The sequence below is a fragment of the Echiichthys vipera genome, assembly GCF_963691815.1.
Source record: "Echiichthys vipera genome assembly, chromosome: 16".
Lineage (NCBI taxonomy): Eukaryota > Metazoa > Chordata > Actinopteri > Perciformes > Trachinidae > Echiichthys > Echiichthys vipera.
Window position 1 is genome coordinate 15597904 of NC_139841.1, and position 19771 is coordinate 15617674.

Consider the following 19771-nt stretch of genomic DNA (forward strand, 5'->3'; position numbering starts at 1 on the left):
CTTCATTCATCTTTCCCTTCCAGAGGTCCTTCCGTTCCTTTAGTAACGATGACCGCCACGTCATGGCAAAACACTCCACCATCTACCCCTCCTCTCAGGAGCTGGAAGCCGTTCAGACACTGGTGTCCACTGTCGAGTGCGCCCTCAAACATGTTTCTGATTGGTTGGATCAGAGCAGCAGCGATGTCCACAGCCAGGTCGACAGCCAACCAGCAGACAGCACGGAGGAGGACGATCCTGGCGTTGAGCCCAGCAATGAAACTGAGGATTCCAGTGACAGCTACAGGTGGGGTAATAGTCACGCATAGTAGAGCTACAAGCCTGCAACTATTTTTATTCTTCTTATTAGTAAATTTGGGGAAGGCAGAAATCTGACAAAAAGAAAATCAAATGCCAGAAATTGAAAATAGACCTCCTACAGCTCTGTCCTCTTGCTAATGCTAGAATTGCAACTTTTTCTGCAGGGTTTTCCACTATTGAATCAGGCTTTCACCATCTGTAGGGAGATGGACGCACATCTACATTTCTGGAAATAGCCAATAGGAATGCCACCTCACTGAAATGATCTGTGATTGGCCAAAGCCTCCCTTCACATGCTAGATTATCGAAAGCCTGAAAACAGAGCCATTGAGTAAATGTTTCTCTTAAACCACTTTAATTCAACATGCTGAACGGTTATTATGGATTTTTATCAAAAAAAATGCACACCCCAGCTTTAGTGAGTTGATTATTTATTTGATAAAATTTCAGAAACATGACATAGGAGGCTACGTCTTCTCTGGCTTGTGTTGTCTGATTAAAAATGTTTAAGGAATGATTCAACATTTTGGGAAATAAACTTATTTGCTTTCTGGCAGACAGTTAAATGTGCTGCTCCAGAGGAAATTTAACTTAACCACTTGAAAATCTCAGGGCTCAGTCTCCATGGTCGGCTATCTTCATGAATCTTTTTATTAATGGTTCACTACTTCTCTTGAAGGTCTTGAGTTGCCCTGTCGGATCTTATTTCGCAATTTTAACTGGCAGCTTGTATTTTAATCTGTTAATGGTGAAGCCAAGATTGACCAAAGATTATATACAATATTGTTTATTTGAAGTAGTGAGATTTTCTTCAGAAAAAAATATTTTGTTTTTTGTTTTGAAACTGTGCATCTCCAAGTAATTTTCCATATATTTTTTCCATATATTTTATTGGAGAAAAAAAGGATGCAGTAAAATGTTACCTTTTGTGTATATCCTTGAAAACAGAGAGCCCAGCACTGGTGCCGTGCTGTGTGGAGTGATGAGGATCGGCCTTGTAGCCAAAGGCCTCCTGATCAAAGGGGACATGGACCTGGAGCTGGTGCTGATGTGCAGAGACAAACCCACACAGACACTGCTGGACACTGTCTGTCACAATTTGCCCACACAGATAGAGGTTAGAGACACAGACCCACACTTACAAACTGGTACAGATGCGTGCATACAGGCACATAATGCTGCTTCTAAGTCTCTCTTAGTCTTTTCGCAAACATACTGCCAACACAACATTGCATCACAATCTTGCATCAATCGTTCAGTCATGGTCTGCCAAATGTAGGCCAAGATTTGTGGACAAGAAATGTGTGCTGTGCATATTTTCATTGCACAGAAATTAAGCTGTTTAAATATGTTCCCCATTTTTTCAGAGTCTCTTTACTTGAATTTGGCAACTCTCAGTAGGCAAGAGAGAGCAGTGTCGTCAAGTGAGAAATTGAGAGGTGCTTTAGTATGTATGAGTCATGTGTGATTAATGCTCTCGCCGTTACCTCAGTGTCATGTTTCCTCATTAGCAAGTCATGGCACAGAAATACTAAACACACCGATCCCTACAGTAAACACTGTACACAAAATCCCTACAGTAAACACTGTACACAAAATGCAGGCCCAAATCGGCAGGACATATTCTTTTTTATATTGTGGCAGTTAGATGAACATTTTCATTCATTGAAAATCACTAAAAGAAAGTATTTGGCAATGACTACTAACGTGGTAAAAAGTTCACAACCTGACTAGTGCAGAAATTACTCAATGAATAAATTCTGCCCCCGTGCCTGTTCTCTTTATTAGCAGTTAAGTAATGTGAGAGAGAATGACATGAAGTGCGTGTGTGCGTGTGTGCTTGTGTGTGTGTGTGTGTACACATGTGTGTGCGTGTGTGTGTGTGTGTGTACACGTTTGTATGCATGTGTGTGTGTACGTGTGTGTGCGTGTGTGTGTGTACACGTTTGTGTGCATGTGTGTGTGTACGTGTGTTTGCGTGTGTGTGTGTAATATCATGTCTCAGCCCAATGACCAGAGATTCAGATTTTCTCATCAGAGCCAAATGGGATGTAGATGGGCCCTCTGCGACTCACTGCTCACTTAAGCAGTGTTAGAAACACAGACACTTGTTTTGTCTCCTACTTATATGAATGTCTGAAGCTTTTTTCTAATCTAACTTGAAAGTCTTAACATGAAAATAAGTGATGACCTTGCCAGAACCAGTTTTTTGGACCTAAATTCCCATAATGTGACTGGATGACAGATTTATTGCCCTGAAATGGAAATAATGCAATTACACACACAAACATATAGTGTATTTGCTAGTAGTGCATGAGCAGCATACGATAGGGTTAGGATTAAGCTTGACTTATGGTGTGATTCACTTCACATCTTATGTTTATTCAATATTTATAGCCTGTAATTACTTTATATGTTTGTGAGTCTGTACCGTATATACCTGTTTTGCCTGCAGGGCTAATGTTTGTGTTGATGTGTGTTCATTTGTTTAAGTGTTTTAGTGGGCGAGACTGCAGGTCTTTCTTGCAGACGACTTTTGCTGTTGTTGCATGAATGTTATCCATTAATTCTTGTATGTGGGCGTGTGTGCTAAATGCATGCGTGTACAGTATCGAGTAACAAATGTGTCCGCTGTGAATGCTGACATGAATTCATCATCATCATCAGTACTCCTCAATCCTGACCACAGAGGTCAGCAGTAATTGATTCCTTCAGAATGGGGGTGGGGGGTGGCTGAATAAAGTACAAACAGATGTACTGTTCATTTCATTTCACAAATAGATGTGTGACACTGAGAAACAATAGAGGTAGACACAGACACACAAGATCATTACAATGTCTCTCAAACTCATTAAGAGGATTGCACCAGCTTTCATACTATATCATCATTTATTTTTTTTCTCTCAGTTGTCAATGCTTTTCATTCAGTGCCCTTTTTTCATTTACATCATGTCATGGGTGAAATTAAGATGCATGTTGTAATGTTGGTACAAATCTCTCTTTTTTTTGTCCACTATAATGTGTGGACGAGCATACTAGAGATACTTCTCACATTTCAAAATGCTGCTTTAGTTCAGGATATAAGTCACATCTTAGGGACCAAAAATAGAAAATCTATTGGAAATATCAGAAGATACATTATCAGTAAAAGAAAAATTCATGCTTGGCTCAAACATATGCTGCTTCTTTTTTCATCTGCACTGAGACATGTTGTGACCTTGGCCTCTGACCATCCAGTTGTGTCTGTTTGACACATGGCAGAAGCTGACAGAAGAGAAATATGAGGTCACAAGCTCCTTGACCGAGGCGGCCATCTTGGTACGAACAACAACAGAGCCCAAACTCACGCTGACGATTACAATCACCTCGCCGGCCATGAGGGAAGATGAGGAGGAAGAGGAGGAAGAAGAGGAGTTGGAGTTGGAGAATGGGGAGGAAGGACAGGAGGAGGAGGAGGTGGAGGATGAAGTGGGGGAGGAAAAGCAGGAGCAGGAGAAGAAGAATGGGCAAGGTAGGAAAACACAAGTTGTGTTTTTTTCCCCCTCTTTCTCTCTCCACCCACCAACACACAGTTTATGTTGTATATTATTTGTATATGTTATAGAACTGCTTTTATTTCCCTCAAAAAAGAAGTATGATCTAATTAACTGATGCTGACACAGAAAAGACAGCTACAGGATGCATACAAGAGCTGAAATACACAGGAACTGTCTGGTGTTCAGTCTAATAACAATCCCCTCTCCCCTTCTTCCCCCCCGTTTCATGGGTAGCAGGAACTGATTATAATTGGTTGTGGGATGTGGGATTGGGAGGCAAGGCCAGCAGGCCAGCAAAATCACTAACCTAGCAGTAGCAAGCTGCCCATCCATCCTGTGGATCCCGTCCAACTAGACACTCAGGTCTCAGAGAGAGATGAGAGGTAGCGCAAAGGTTAGCCGTACATCACGCCACGTGCCACGACAAGATGGAGAAGAACGCTCGTATTTTTCTCCCTCGCACACCAAGAAGAGTACACAGGCAAGCACACGCAGACACTCATATGAGAAGCTATGCACAAACAGTCCTATTATGCACCCGCTGATAAAGACACCTGTCATTCTAGATGTCTGATTGCTCAGATTTCATCAACGTGAAGGTTGAGGGATGTGGGCCAGTCTGTCTAATAGGAGCAAATTTTAAAAGGCAGGGTCTAACACTTTTACACATTAACACATGAATCGACAGGCGCAAATACAAATATAAGCACCTCTTCTAGCTCTCTTGAAACTATGCTTGCTCACCAGAACTTTATTAGTATGAGAGTCTGTAAACTGTAAACATGGTACACACATTTAATAAGAGTATAAGAGTAAAACCAGAATGTTTTGGTAAGCTCCAACTATTTAAATGGTTAGATGGATCAATCATGCCTTCTTATTTGATGTCAGGCAATAGATGAATTGATTTAAAAAAAGTGCTTGGTCATTTTATCCACCACTTTAATCAGTCACTATGTGAATCAGGGTTACTGTGTTCGTATTTCAGTCAATTCACAAGACTGCGTACAGTGCTCTTTAAGCTCAGACACAGCGCGTTGCTCTGTGTGGTCACGGAGGGAGGGAAAGAGGGTGCTGTGACAGTAAATTAGAGGAGACATGGTAGATAAGGGGATTTTTAAAACCAGACCGAGGGAGAAGACGGCGTCAGTTACACAGAAGGAGATGATGATAAAATAAGAGAGCTGAGTGAGGGAGCGGCCAGCAGGGCGTTTGAGAGGGCAGCGGGAGGACAAGCAAGTGAGAGGAGAGGGACTATAATGATCCACCAGCAGCAGAGCGGCCCCACATGCAGCTGGGATCACTCTGACAGACCTCGAGATACACCATTATACATCACATACTAACAAATACACACACCGCTGCATGCGTTAGACAGATGAGGAGCTGCACTGAAGTAATGGCCGTATGAGTTCAGGGATAATGTGAGATAGATGTGTTCAGGCTGCTACACATTGGACACATTTGACATTTCAACTACCTCTTCAGGGAAACATTTTCTTTTCACGGGAGAGTGATGAGGAAAATATTTACCTAGTTGTGTTTTCATAGAGACCCAAAGGGACCTTTAGTGTATTTTATGTCACTTCCAGTAGGTCCCCCACACAATAAACCTTCTTCAGAAACCCCATGTAACCACACTCATTCATACACAGCTGTGTTTGTTTCAGCTCGCCTTGCACATCATAGATTTAGTGCTGATTCTAAAGTAGCAGAATTGGTGAGAGCTTAGTAATTCAACCATCCTGGTGTGCATAGCGGCATGAATCAAACGCTTACATATAAAATCTTAAGAATGCTCCTCTTTTACCAAACACGATGCTCTGACTAAACCCTGCCTTGATCCCTCCTGTGTTGTGTTTGTCTGAGACTGGATCAAACTATCTTAGATTTTATTTCTTTTCTTTTCAGTTCTACTTTAGGAGCGCTTGATTTTGTGTTTGCCCAGACAGGGAGTTTAATTGCTTTCTCTGCACCATTTCTCTATGAGCCTGTGAAATCAAGTGCACCTTTAGTAATCCAGAACAAAAATAAACTCCTATTTTGACTCCTGCCTGGTGTAGACTGGATCAAAATAAATGAATCCTCCTCAAATACATTAAGGAGAGATTGATTTACCTTGCTGGGCACAGTGAAATAAATGGGTGTGTCCCTACAATGCCCACACATTAAATCAAACACTCCTTAGGTATTTGTTTGGTGTATGTCTGTGGGGGGGCTCTCCATCCCACAAAGTTGTCTCTTTCCTTGGGATGTCAGTTGCTCTCCCTTTCACTGATTTGTAAGTGACTGGATGGAAGTAAACTACTAAATCACTGTTGAATTGTGTGTGTAATTTTCAACACATATGTAACAAGCATTGTGTATTAGTATGTGTACTAAAACATGTGATGCATTTAACACATGTTCGACTGAACACAGTGTTGAAAGTGACACACCATTTTAATGAGTGAGCACGTTTTTCTTAGCATTCGTCACAAATCTGTGACCTGTAGAGAGTTAGCGCTTTCTACAAGGAGAGGCACAACTTTATGGCATGAAAAGCACCTTGTATGTAGCAAAATATCCATGCATGCGTGTGTGTGTATGTGCACATTCAAACACTATTCCAAGTGTGTGTGCATACATTCACACACGCACAATTCAAACACACACACTCAGATATGACGTGTGTGTGTTTTACGTTCTCTATATTGGGTTGTTATTGTTTTGTGGCAGTGTTGGGTGCTGCTGCGCAGAGAGTGGAGGCTGAGGAGGAGGAGGGGGAGGTGCTGGATAGACACAGATGTCTGTTGGCCCTGGCAGCGCTGCGACACGCCAAGTGGTTCCAGGTCGGCACCCACTCACTTCCTGTCTTCCTGCCTGATGCTTATTGTAGCCTGACGATTCACCTAGAAGGCATACACTCACTGTCAGCTAATGCTGTCTGATTATTCCCACTCAGATTAGATACATATATATAGAATAGATAGAAGTGATGAATTTTAATTCATATGTTAGAATGATTACAAATAAATATGTCTGATAAACATATGTTTTTATGCTCGCTCATCGCCAGTTCAGTTTGTAGGATGTTTTACATCATGAACAAAAATTGCCAAACATTTAGGTTATGTAAATACTTTCAGATTCTCTCAGTCTTTAAAATTCTCACAAAGTGTATTTTAGGTATATATATATATATATATATATACATGATTTTGCACTGACTCCACTCACACACTCAATGAACTGGGAAAAAAGCATGAAGAATCGTAAGGCTACAAAAGCAATGGTTGATATTTGTTTTTCTTTTTGGCTATTATGTGAACCTGCCTGCTCTGTACAGTATGTCAATGCTTCCCTTTTATTCCCCTCCCATATCCTTCCCCATCTATCTCCCAACTCACTTACCTTACTGACAACATTTTACAAGTTCAGAATTTCGGTCCTTTCTGAAGACATAGACAAAACTCAGAGATTTTATTTTCAGTAAAACATGTCTAGATTCAAAAGGGTTTAGTTTCCTAAACTCAGGATACTCACTCTCTGGGGTTTAGACAGGTACAATCACTTAAATTTGTGGCTTTTTGGTGTAACGCAGGCTGTTTATCTGTATGTGTCTGCACAAATACCACTACCCCTGCACTCAATTTGTTTCCTTCCTTCCTCCCTCTTTCTGTTTAATCTTCCATCTTGCCATCCTCGATCTGTCAGGCTCGAGTGAACGGGCTCAAGTCCTGTGTTATCGTTCTCAGGATACTTCGAGACATGTGCAATAGACACCTCATATGGGAACCTCTCAAGGGATGGGTGAGTCTTTTGCTGTAACTGCCTTTGTTTGAGTGTTCCTGAATCCTGAAAAGAAAGTGTTCAGCCCCCTTGAACTTTTGACTGGTGCTGTATGTATTTGGCATTATTTCAACATGCTCTAATGGGAGGTTCATATTTCTATTGAAATTTTAAGAATTATGCTCAAAAATCATCATAATTTACCTGTGTGTGCTCATTAAGATCTGATTAACACACATGCTGTTAATAAAAAAAAATCAGTTATGATAAAGCCACTTAATATATTATGTGAATACAACATTTTTTAACATAATAGTTAATTTAATATACTGTAGGTATTGTGAAAAAGGGGTAAACCTTTTATTGGCACAGCCCCTCATTCTCTTTACATTTGCGTGTGTGTTCTTGCAGCCCTTAGAGCTTATCTGCGAGAAGGCAATTGCCACCTGCAACAGACCTCTCGGGGCTGGAGAAGCCCTACGTCGTGTCATGGAGTGTCTGGCCTCAGGCATACTGCTACCAGGTATGGAGCCATAGTGGATGCATGAAAATACAGCTGGAGAGATTAGAGAAAACAACAGAGGAGCATGTGTGCAAATTTCTATCACCAAACACATAGGTGTGGGTAGATGGGCTGATACGTTTCATTTCAGTCATCATTTTTTTCATGAAAATTAAGCCTAATACAAATGTTGCAGAGCTGCAGTGTCGGTATGTAAAATGATAACTGACTGCGTGTGTCATCTTCTGTTGCTTCCCCTAGGTGGTCCAGGTTTACACGACCCGTGTGAGAAGGAGCAAACAAACACACTAGCCAACATGACCGACCAGCAGGCAGAGGCCATTACCTACCGCGCACAGGTACACACAGACACGCACACTTTAAGACACGGTTGTTATCCTCCAGCTGCACTTGCCCTGAGCTGTCAGTACTCAGAATCAGTTAGCAACATGCCTATTACCAGACAGTAAGACCACATTAACACCTCAACCACACAAACTGCATACACACACACACGCGCGTAAACACACGCACACACACGCACACACGCGCACACACACACACACACGCGCACACTCATGTGAGCGTGCACGTCTCCATAAATAGCTGTATGTTGTTGCATTTTAATGATTGGTGTGGGAAGCTATTGCCATTGCAAGCCATAAATCCATCTCTGACACCCAGAGGACAGTATTTGTGTGCATGCACTGTGGGCGTGCGTGCTGTCATGTCCTTCTTCACACACACACCCGACTAAGCGGGGCAGCCTCTGAGCCACATGGCTTAGTGAATCCTGCCGTCCATTTCCTTTGAAGGCAGCCCGAGCGAGGCTGGAATGTCAATGGGGATAATTGTATTGGAGCAGATACAAGAGCAGATAGAAAAGAGGGAGCTGTTCTGTCAATGAGCTACACCAAGCCTCATGAATATCTGACACTCTACCTCCCTAATGGATTTGTATTAGCAGAGCCATTGTGGCCCATTCTGCTTATCTTTCTGATTGTTTGGGTACAGTGGAAAGAGCATGATAAATTAACACATAATGGTTAGTATGTCTGCTGATGGTACTGATATCAAGAGGGAAGGAATCAAAAAGCAAGTTACTCGAGTTGTCTTTGAGTATAAGTTCTATGCTGTGTGTTGAAAGAAAAAACGTATGTTCTTTTTATAGACATGTGTAGACCTTGATCAATGCATAGATCTGTCCGAGATTAAGTGCCCTTTGGTATGGGCGTATTTACATATTTGCCCATGTGCATCTACATGTATGTTTAGACATGTATATGTATCAAGGCTAAGTCAGCATGCACATTCTCCTTTGGGGTGATGCTGGGAACAGATCCCCAGTCAAGTTCAACTTGCTCCCGCACTCACTTGAAGCTCTTTTATTTAGTCTTTGGTCAACGTTTCAGTCTATTGACCTTCATCAGGATCCAGTTAAACAGAATATGTGTCCACAGGTATGTACAAATGTTGGAATTTTATTTATCAGAGAGTAAAATATTTCAGGATCATATTTAAAGGATCATTTCTGTATATTTTAACATGGACCCTATTTCCTCATGTATTTCTGTCTGCGTGACTAAGGGCAACACCTTTTTTGAAACTGGTCCAGTATTGAGTGTAAGTGCTGCAGCATGGTTGCTGTGAACCAGACTACAATGTAAACGAGGGGGCAACAAGGACCAACAATATACGGCCACCAAAATGCTTGTTTAGGCCACTGAAAGGCTCAGATTGTTATTCTAAGTGCCTGACTATTATGGAAAGCCGGAGAAGTCTTGTTCTGAAATCTTGCGTGATGATGCAAGTAGACACCAGAGTGGAACTTAAGAGTATTGTGAAGCGTAGCTTTGGGTTGTCGAAATGATTTGAATCAAATCAACGGTTCGTTTTTGCACTAAACACACTATTAAGTTGCATTATGGGAAATGTAGGATACAACTTTAAGTTTGATAAAAACTTGCTGGAGTGCAGAATAAGAACAGCAAATAATTTGGCAATTAATGTCCATATTGTCAATAAAGTTTGAATGTTTCTTCTAAACTTTTTTTTCCTTTCCTGTGTGTTACCTCCAACAGCATGCTCTCAGACTCATGGCCTTTGGACAGATCTACAAGGTTTTGGAAATGGAGCCTCTTCCCTCAAATAAACCATCACAGAAATACCCCTGGTCTGATAAAGAAGGTGAGTCTACCTCAGCCTGTCTTGTTGTCCAGTATATCCTTCACGTCTTTCTATCCTTGTTCGCTTGTGCCTGATGATCTGTTTCTTCAGGCTTTCAGTCTGTATAAATCAATTTTTCACTCTGACTCTGTTAATCTGGCTTTGAAGGCTTGTCCGTCCACCTGTCATTCTTTCATGAAACCTTCAGCATTCCTGCGTTCAGGCAGAGGGCTTGCAGACATAGGTCTGATCTTTCTGGATGCATTTGGTGGTTTTTCAGCCCCACTGTCAATAATGCTGACATGTGAAGCACCAAAATATGCCTGTTTTTGCCACTCTAATTTCTTTTTCAGTGTCGCAGCAAAAACACGGTAGCCTTGGTGATATGTTGTGTATGCTTCATGCAGGGATGTTCCTGCTTTTTGTTCAAAAAAGAGAAAGTTGGCAAATTTTCAAAGTGGCTTTCATGGAAAATCGACTCAAGCCTTTTGGTGCCTCATGACGCTGCCATGGAAAATTGCCAGAGCATTTACAGATTAAGGTGCATGTAGGAAAGGAGCTTATGTGTCCTCCTCATTGTTTGACTGTTTGCTGTTCTGCCTGTCTGTTCTGTTTATCTTGTCTGTGAGTTTATCCATCTTTATACTTAACACTCACATATAGCTTTTTTTCTACAGCTTTGTCTCCCTTTCTTTTCTGTCACACAATTTTTTTGTGTGTGTTCACATGAAATACATGAAATAGTCACTGATTAATTAGTAACTCTCGTTTTCTCTCTGCTTCTCCCATTTGCTTTCCCTCTAGGCTTGGGTCTGAAGAGGCCATATGAGGATGGCGCGATGGATGACAAGGACCTCATCAAGAAGATGAAGAGGAATCTGAGGAAAGGTATGAGAGAGGGTTTTAACCTGCGTTCATTCACCTCAATTTATTTTAAAGATGGAATAAAAAAAAACGTTTGACCTAACAGAATAGGGATAAGAATACCATTTTACCAGTGTTTTATTCAGCATTGGAATTGTCTTTATTTGTATTCAAACCACTGAAAACAAAGCAGCACAACGCTTACAGAAGAAAGTAATCATATTCTGTTGTCTATATAGACAAGCCTTCCCTGTCTCTGTTCCCCCTGTCTGCTTCTCTCTCTTCCACTTTCCTTCCATCCTTTGGAGGCAGATCAATAGTATTGATTGCAAACGTTTTAGTAGGCCACCCAACCATCCCCAGCTCTTTCTTCATACAACAGGAAGATGAACCACGACTAATGGAGACGGAGAGGCTTTTTTAGATATTGGAAAATAGGAAAAAAGTGATTGAAAGAGAAAGAAAATGGAGAGCCACCTTTACTCATCATGAAAACAACCGCCGAGTGTGCTAAAACTTTTAGAAAATCTTATTTGTTAAATAAAGTATCTCTGAATTGGTCAAGTCTGTCCAATTCCGGATGAATAATTGGTACACACCCTATACAACCTTATTAAATCTATCCTCATATGCTCTACTTTCTGCTGTAATCATATATCCCTCCATTTTTTTCCGCATTAGTCCTAGACAGCAAAGCCATAGACTCCAACCAGCCAATGAACGCCCTGATGCGGTTGAACCAGATCCGGCCGGGGCTGCAGTATCGCCTGCTGTCCCAGTCGGGCCCGGTTCACGCTCCGGTCTTCACCATGTCTGTTGATCTGGATGGAACCATTTATGAAGCATCTGGATCCTCCAAGAAGACCGCCAAGCTCCATGTCGCCGTCAAGGTAAGAAAAGGAGTGTGTGTGGTATGTGTGCAACTAACAGAAGAAAGAACATAATCTCTGATTTATGTTTGTGTTTATTTGAACATACTGTTTACAGAACAGAGAAATGATAAACGACTCACTCATAAAAAGGAGAGATTAGGCTTTTCTGGCTACCTGGACTTCTGAAGTACCAGCTGCAGCTTAACCTGCATGTATCTAAAATATATATAAATAAGTGTGTGTGTGTGTGTGTGTGTGTGTGTGTGTGTGTGTGTGTGTGTGTGTGTGTGTGTGTGTGTGTGTGTGTGTGTGTGTGTGTGTGTGTGTGTGTGTGTGTGTGTGTGTGTGTGTGTGTGTGTGTGTGTGTGTGTGTGTGTGTGTGTGTGTGTGTGTGTGTGTGTGTGTGTGTGTGTGTGTGTGTGTGTGTGTGTGTGTGTGTGTGTGTGTGTGTGTGTGTGTGTGTGTGTGTGTGTGTGTGTGTGTGTGTGTGTGTGTGTGTGTGTGTGTGTGTGTGTGTGTGCGCTGTGGAGGTGGGCAAATCCATGTAATCCCAAAGTGGTTGTGAACAAAGAGGCTCTCCAGAGCACAGAGCCAAGATAATCCCCTATCCGCTCCATTCCCATAAAAGGCTCTATCTCCCCCTTTTCCATTCTCCTTCTCTCTCACTTTCATTCTCTCATGTACTCACCTTTTGATCTCCCTTTCTCTCTCTCACTTTCTGTCTCTCTCACTCTCTCTCTGTTGTACCCCCTCACTGTATTTACTCATTCAGCAGCTGTAACACTCATCCATATGGGTGAAAACATATCATTCTTCTATTCTGTGCGCATTTTGTTTGGAATCATTTTTCTGCTGTGTGTGCTGTCGAGGATTTACAGAAGACTTGTGACTCTGTACAGCCAGTTCATTATAATAGCTTCATTGTAACAATTGTGTGAGTTAGATTAAATGTACAAGCAGCATGCTGTAGTATTGCTGCTTGCTGAGGATTTGGTTGCTAAAATTAAGTCATTTGTGTCCTCAACACATTTACAGATGTGGTTGTATTTAATGTCTGTGTACTGCTTTCATTCATATTGCCTTGGGTAGCAGTTCTCTATCGTTGTGACTGATAATGCCAATAAAGTTTGAGTTAGAGTCATCACACAAAGGGACATTAATGTGTCAGTGGGAATTTGTTCTCATATTGCCAGATCTATCTCATTCGTGTGTTATTTCAACAATTTAGCAAAATTATCTGAGATGTTACCTGTGTTAGATGACATCGCATGAAGTCCCTAGGGATTTCATATTTATTGTTATTTGCTTTATAGGCACTCTACTCGATATTCAGAACATTAATATAGCAGTAAACCAATTTTCTATGTAAAGATATAGTGGAGTAAAGACTTCCTTTGCAGAGAATGAAGTCACTCTCCTTCTGTGTGTCATAATCTTAGTTTTTTTGTTGTTTGTTGTGATAAACGGTCTGGCTGCACATGCATGTAAGTGCATAGGGCCGTGAAAAAGCATTGTTTCACGTACTGGTGTGTGAGTCGTGGGATTGGAGGCAATTTTTTCCTTTGTGTTAACAAAGTTAACAAGTATGGTCTTCACAGTAACAAAATACGTACGTAATAAGTGTTTAAATTTGTTGGTTTTCTAGTCAGAACAACTCTCACATGACCATTTATATTCAATGCAGTAATGGGTTATGCTTTGAATCAAAATTTTTAGTTTCAGTATTTTGTTTTCTATTTCTTTGCTTTCAACTCTTTCTCACTTTATCATTATCTTCCCTCTCCAGGTTCTCCAGGCGATGGGCTATCCCACAGGTTTCGACTCAGACCTGGACCCCATGAGTTCAGACGAGAAGTCGGATGGGGAGGGGAAGAGCGAGACATCGTTACACACTAGCAATAACCCAACACACTCCTCGGACAGTTCCAACACACTGGAGGTGGGGATTGTGAAAAGTGCACTGATACACAAATTAATGTACTGAGTTTAAAGGCTTTTTAAAAAAGTCTAAGTCTGGGAAATTGAAATTGAAATTGATTGTATTTTTTATTAAAAATCTCTGGTTTAGGGACATAAAAGGTATCAAAGTTTTGTTAAAAGTTCCCCCTGTTTACAGTCATGCTCTTGCACATGCACATCATCCTCCCAGGTTAACTGCCCACCGTGTGCTTTCTAGTAAAGCAATGACGGTGCTTTAAAATGATCCCAATTATCCCCAGGTGCGAACTCAGGGTCCCATACTGACGGCGAGTGGAAAGAACCCCGTCATGGAACTAAACGAAAAGAGACGAGGCCTCAAATATGAACTCATCTCTGAAAGCGGCGGAAGCCACGACAAACGCTTTGTGATGGAGGTGAGAGCTTCATGTACACACACAGACTGACTGATATAAGATTATAAAAGAGTCTTGTGCCATGACATGTAATCCAAAATATATAGAAAAAGTACACATGCGCTTTAAGCAGCGGGAGATGCTACATACAGTTCAGAGGCTATGCCACACACACTCAGAAACAGGCCGATCCCGGGTACCATCAATCAGTCAACTTGTTTCCTGGAGCGGGCCTGTTCTCTGTTGGGTGTCTTGTTTTCCGACATGCCTGACTGCTCCACCGCTCTACTGATTGATTAGCAGGCCTGCCTGACAGCAGGGCGTCACTAAACAAGCCATCCCGTTCAGCCAGACTTGGTGCCTGAGTGACTGACGACTGATAAACCGACGGTTTTGGGCAAAACTATTGTGTAATTGTTAGTTTGTAGCATACAACATGAAACCACTAATAGAAATGATAATTACAATAGAAAATGTTATTTCCAGATGCCCAAAATGCAGAGTTCTTTTTGTCTAACGCTAATCATAAAACATGATTACTTTTAACATCCTTTGTGTGTTTGCATGTCAGGTGGAGGTTGATGGGCAGAAGTTTCGTGGGGCAGGCCCCAACAAAAAAGTAGCAAAGGCCAGTGCTGCTCTGGCAGCTCTGGAAAAGCTCTTCTCTGGTCCAAACGCAGCTGCAAACAAGAAAAAGAAGATATTGCCCCAGGTAAAGAGCCATGCATACAGTACATACCAGACACAGAGGGTACTGCTTCTGTCTGAGGCATTTACACGCACGGAATGAAAATCTGGAGGTCTCTTAACGCTTTACAGAGGATAAAGTTTAAACATCTGTTGTCATCAGTAATCACCTCTGCTGGACAATTTGTCCACTTTGTTCATCCATCAGTAATCAATGGCACTAAGTTTAACAAGTGTTTAATCTGATCAATACAGTTATCTCTGTGTGTGTGTGTGTGTGTGTGTGTGTGTGTGTGTGTGTGTGTGTGTGTGTGTGTGTGTGTGTGTGTGTGTGTGTGTGTGTGTGTGTGTGTGTGTGTGTGTGTGTGTGTGTGTGTGTGTGTGTGTGTGTGTGTGTGTGTGTGTGTGTGTGTGTGTGTGTGTGTGTGTGTGTGTGTGTGTGTGTGTGTGTGTGTGTGTGTGGACACTGAACCTCTAATTGCTCACACATGGGTGTATGAATGCGATTTGAATAATAAGATAATAAGAGCTGCTATATAAATACAAGTCCATTTCACAATGTATGTCTTATTTCTATGCACCATATTTCTATGCATCTGTGTATCTAAATACTGTGTTTCTTTGTGTCATGAATGTCCAAAGCACACTCACATACAATGCATCTGTGTCCAGACAAAAGGAGCCCTGGCTGCGGCAGCAGCGGCCTCAGCAGTAGCAGCTCAGGTAGCCAGAGGAAGAGGAAGAGCAGCCCTCGCAAGAGGAGCCTTCGTCAGTGCAGCCGCACCTGGATATGTCACTCCAGGTAGTGAGAATGATAGTTACATATGGTTTTGTTGTTTTTATTGAGACAGTACTTTCTTTAAATGTATTGTCTGATCTTTATATGGGTTGGTTGGACGTAATTTTAGTCAATTTTATCAGCCTATAAAATAGTAAAGTTATTTGTACGGCTGATATTTTCTTTATTCTGATGCATTTTACCATAATATATACTGTATATATACTGTATATAATGTTGAAGATTATTTGCCCTCAAACCTGATCAGGTTTTCCTGAATGTGTCTTATTGGCCCTGCATTTTGATTATTTTTCATTTAGTGCTGAACCTCCACTAATGTAATACTGAGTGGATGAGTGAATGTACAGTAATAGAACAGTTAATCTTGTTAGGAAGAAGTGTAACTTTCACTCAGGTCTCTTACCCTGACCCAATATCAGTCTGCCAGAGTGCAGAATGTCCAAAACACCCATCTAAACTTACTGCAGATGAAAAATACACTTTGGAATTAAACAAGTGCGCAATTGAATTAGACCCTGTAACCTCTTCCCCAACAGGCTTTGGGACACCGTATGGCTACAGTCCTGCTGCAGCAGCTGCTCCTGCATACGGTATGTGCTTCTTGTTTGTCTTTCCTGTCAACTCGTTCCTACCTCCTACCTCTCAACCATACAGTTCCCTTCTAAGCCAAAATACCATAACTGCTAACCAGTAGAGGGCAAATTAATTCTTCAGTTAGTTTATGTTACACCTCCAACTCTTCTTCTGCTTGCTGTTGCTTCAATTTCTCCCCTTTTCTCAAAATTAATTGGTATTCCAAGTTTTATGGTTTGGTGCTGGGTTCCAGTCATGACTAAACAAATCTTTTAATGTTGCCTCTTTGTTGCATGTTCAAGCAAATCTGTTTGTACTTTGGCTTATTGTCCACTCACCAATTCTTTCTTAATCTGCTTGTTGGCACTCACTTCCTCATCTCATGGTTGGATCACTACTCCGTCAGTAAATAGCTGCTGTCGGTCTCAAGCCTTTACATCAGAAAAATTATAATGATGATGACAGACAGACAGACACACACACACACACACACACACATACAAACCAAAATAGCCACCTCTAACTAAGTATACATGCTTTGGGGGACTTATTATAACCCAGACACACTGCCTTTGCTGCTGTCGTCTTCATTTCTGTTGAGATTAGCAGAACACATAGTGTGAGTTCCTCACTTTACCCGCTGTTATTTAAGACAGAGTGGCAGGGCAGCTCTGCCACTGCAGCACTGCTCCGTCAAGTTAATGCTGCTAATTTTAACAACGTAGGTATTGGTGCAGAATTCCCTCACACGTGTCCCTCTGTCATACACAGTCATATTAACCCTGACAGACTCGGCCTTGTGTAGTATGTGCACACATGTAGGCTTCTCTGTCCATCCCACAGCTTTGAGTTTGAATGGGTCCTTATGTGCTAGGAGAAACTGATCTGGGGCCCCGTGCAGGCGTCAAGTACCCCCATGAGATCCCATCAGCCATGAATATGAAGTGCGCCTTAGTTTTTCTGTTTACGGTGGAGCTGGACCTCTGTATTCATTGGGGTGTATCGTTTCAGTCAGTGGCATCTGCACACTTCTCACATGTTATTGTGACCCTGGCGCTTATTGAAATACTTAGAATTCGACTGCAGTTTCTGCTTACAACTAGCTAGCAAATTCCAGTCACTGTTAGACTTATTTTTGTTATGTTACTCTTCTTATTAACAATTTTGGTCATGGCCATGACATCCCAAATATTTGAGAAGGCATTCAGTGGGATGCTTCATGCCTCGCCAATGAAAAGACGCGATTAAATGCCCTATATCTTCTGTGCGGGTGATGAAGAAGAAATCGTTCATGTCTTTGCCCCGTGACTCATCAGTACACGTCACATATGCTGGTGGGTGATCATTATGAGTTCGGTAGAACCTGAGCTGTAACCTCCTGCAAGTAGGAAGGAAGTTCAATTCATGTTATTTTGAAAAATAAAAGATAGACATTAAAACTAGTATAATATTCAGAATTAGTTGCTGGAATGAAATGCTCCATCCTCGCAATTTGCGTCAGCACGGAGGATGGATGTTGAGACCTCGCTGTGCTGGTTTTTTTCTCTGTTTAGTTAGGCTTCTTGCTCAGTGGTTCCCAAAGGCAAATGGGGTGGAAATCAAAAATGTTTTTTCTTATATCACCCAGTTTACTTACAATACATAGATAGATAGATTGTTTTTGTACAACGATAGTATTGTTGCATTAAATCCACCAAGAGGAAAACATGTCCAAAATGTTAAAAACAATCAAAAAAAACAAACAAACTACTCCTTTATCTTTTGGAAACAGTGCTTTCATCCTGTTTCCTGCTTTTTCACCATGCTCTGGCGCCCGTTGCCGCTCTTGGCTTTCTTGTTGGCTCTTCTGTAAAACACAGAACATTATATAATTCTGTAACATTGCATAATATTGTAGCTTAGACCATAAGATCATACAGTAGAAGACATTATATCACACTGTAGTATAGACATTTTTCCAAAGCGCAACAACAACTTCTCCTGCTCAGCTGTCTCCATTCAAAGGATCCTGATCAGACTTATTCTGCTTTATTACAACTTTTTCTAAATCAGAAGTTCATCATTCTTAATATCCTGTGATGATAACATGATACTCACCAGGTTAATTGCTGAGATCTTGAAATGTGACATCACTGAAAAGAACCAAACCCCAGATATGCAAAACGTATTTGGAATAATAAACAGAGACAAACATTTCAACGCCACTCAGCAGTTAACTTGATGAGTATAATGTTTTCAAAGAAAAACAGTGAGACCCAAGTTGTAATAAACCAAAATTAATCTTTAACTCTTTTTTTTGTTTACTTCTCTTTAACACTGAATCTCTGTCCTTCTCGGTTCCTCTCACCACCGATGAAGGATGTCACCTCGTGTACACAGAATCCGGCCTGTTCTCACACACTTACACTCCCCCTGTGGGAGCCCTGATTGTGTAGTGCGAGGGCTGTTTGTTGGACCTAGATGTAGCGTTGTGTGTAGTGTAGTGTAGTGAGAAAAGAAACACTTGGTTTATTTGTTTCCCTGGACTGATGCAGAGCTGTGCTCTTCTCATGTCTCCCCTCTAGGTTTGCCCAAGAGAATGCTTCTGTTGCCTGTCATGAAAGTGCCCGCCTACCCCGTCCCCCACTACCACTTCTTTTAGCACAGGAGACACACACACCAAATGCTTTTTACAAACCGTACTTTTTTTCTTTTCTTTTTTTTTTCTTTTTTTTTTAAGAAGGGAAACTTTTTTTTCTACAATATCAGTACTGGGGAGAGGATTAAGGACTTGAGCTGAAGATTTGTACAAGCAATTTTTTGCTTTTTGTTTTCTTACAGTTTCCAGAAACTTCTATGAATATGAAAAAAATACTGCAGGTTTAAGTTCTTAAAAAAACTTGAAGGATTTGTACTGTGAATTGTGACCTCATTCTTTGAGACGAGGTAAATTATATATATCAGCCTTTTGTTATTGTGTTTATTCTTTGCCAGGAAGAGGATAGCTTTTGCAATATGATACACACAACATTCTCTGTAAAAAGAAAATAGTAATGAGCTGTGTGAAGGATTATAGGAATAAATAAGTAATAATATTGAAAAACAAATAAAGTCTATGTTCTATAAAAGCTGAACACTGCCTGGTGTATATGTGATTTCAAAGGCTTTCAGCTGGTAAGAGACTTGCAGTAGCAACTTTTTTGTTTGTTTTTAAGTTTTACTTTTACACTTAACACTTAACAGGTAAAAGGATTTACCTCTTTCAATCTGCACACAACACTCACCTAAACTTACGTCAAGCTTTAATATTTCCCCTTCATACATGGGGTTGGATTTAAATCTTTTTCACATACCTCAGGGCAACCTGTTACATCCTTTTGACCCTCAAT

General features: G+C 41.2%; 1 protein-coding gene across 2 annotated transcripts in view; it reads left to right on the top strand.

Annotated features, from left to right (window-relative positions):
* strbp (spermatid perinuclear RNA binding protein) overlaps positions 1 to 19427 on the top strand; it is a 73363-nt gene extending 53936 nt beyond the window's left edge. For both annotated transcript variants that reach the window (XM_083930247.1, XM_083930246.1), the window contains exons 4-19: positions 24 to 286; positions 1249 to 1417; positions 3562 to 3811; positions 6555 to 6667; positions 7533 to 7628; positions 8019 to 8130; positions 8371 to 8468; positions 10191 to 10296; positions 11080 to 11163; positions 11821 to 12029; positions 13798 to 13950; positions 14231 to 14365; positions 14916 to 15056; positions 15704 to 15833; positions 16367 to 16420; positions 18968 to 19427. In XM_083930247.1, coding sequence (XP_083786373.1) covers positions 24 to 286; positions 1249 to 1417; positions 3562 to 3811; positions 6555 to 6667; positions 7533 to 7628; positions 8019 to 8130; positions 8371 to 8468; positions 10191 to 10296; positions 11080 to 11163; positions 11821 to 12029; positions 13798 to 13950; positions 14231 to 14365; positions 14916 to 15056; positions 15704 to 15833; positions 16367 to 16420; positions 18968 to 19044 — 2190 coding nt within the window. In that variant the 3' untranslated portion in view covers positions 19045 to 19427. The remainder of the gene's footprint in view (positions 1 to 23; positions 287 to 1248; positions 1418 to 3561; positions 3812 to 6554; positions 6668 to 7532; positions 7629 to 8018; positions 8131 to 8370; positions 8469 to 10190; positions 10297 to 11079; positions 11164 to 11820; positions 12030 to 13797; positions 13951 to 14230; positions 14366 to 14915; positions 15057 to 15703; positions 15834 to 16366; positions 16421 to 18967) is intronic.
* Positions 19428 to 19771: the final 344 nt, after the last annotated feature.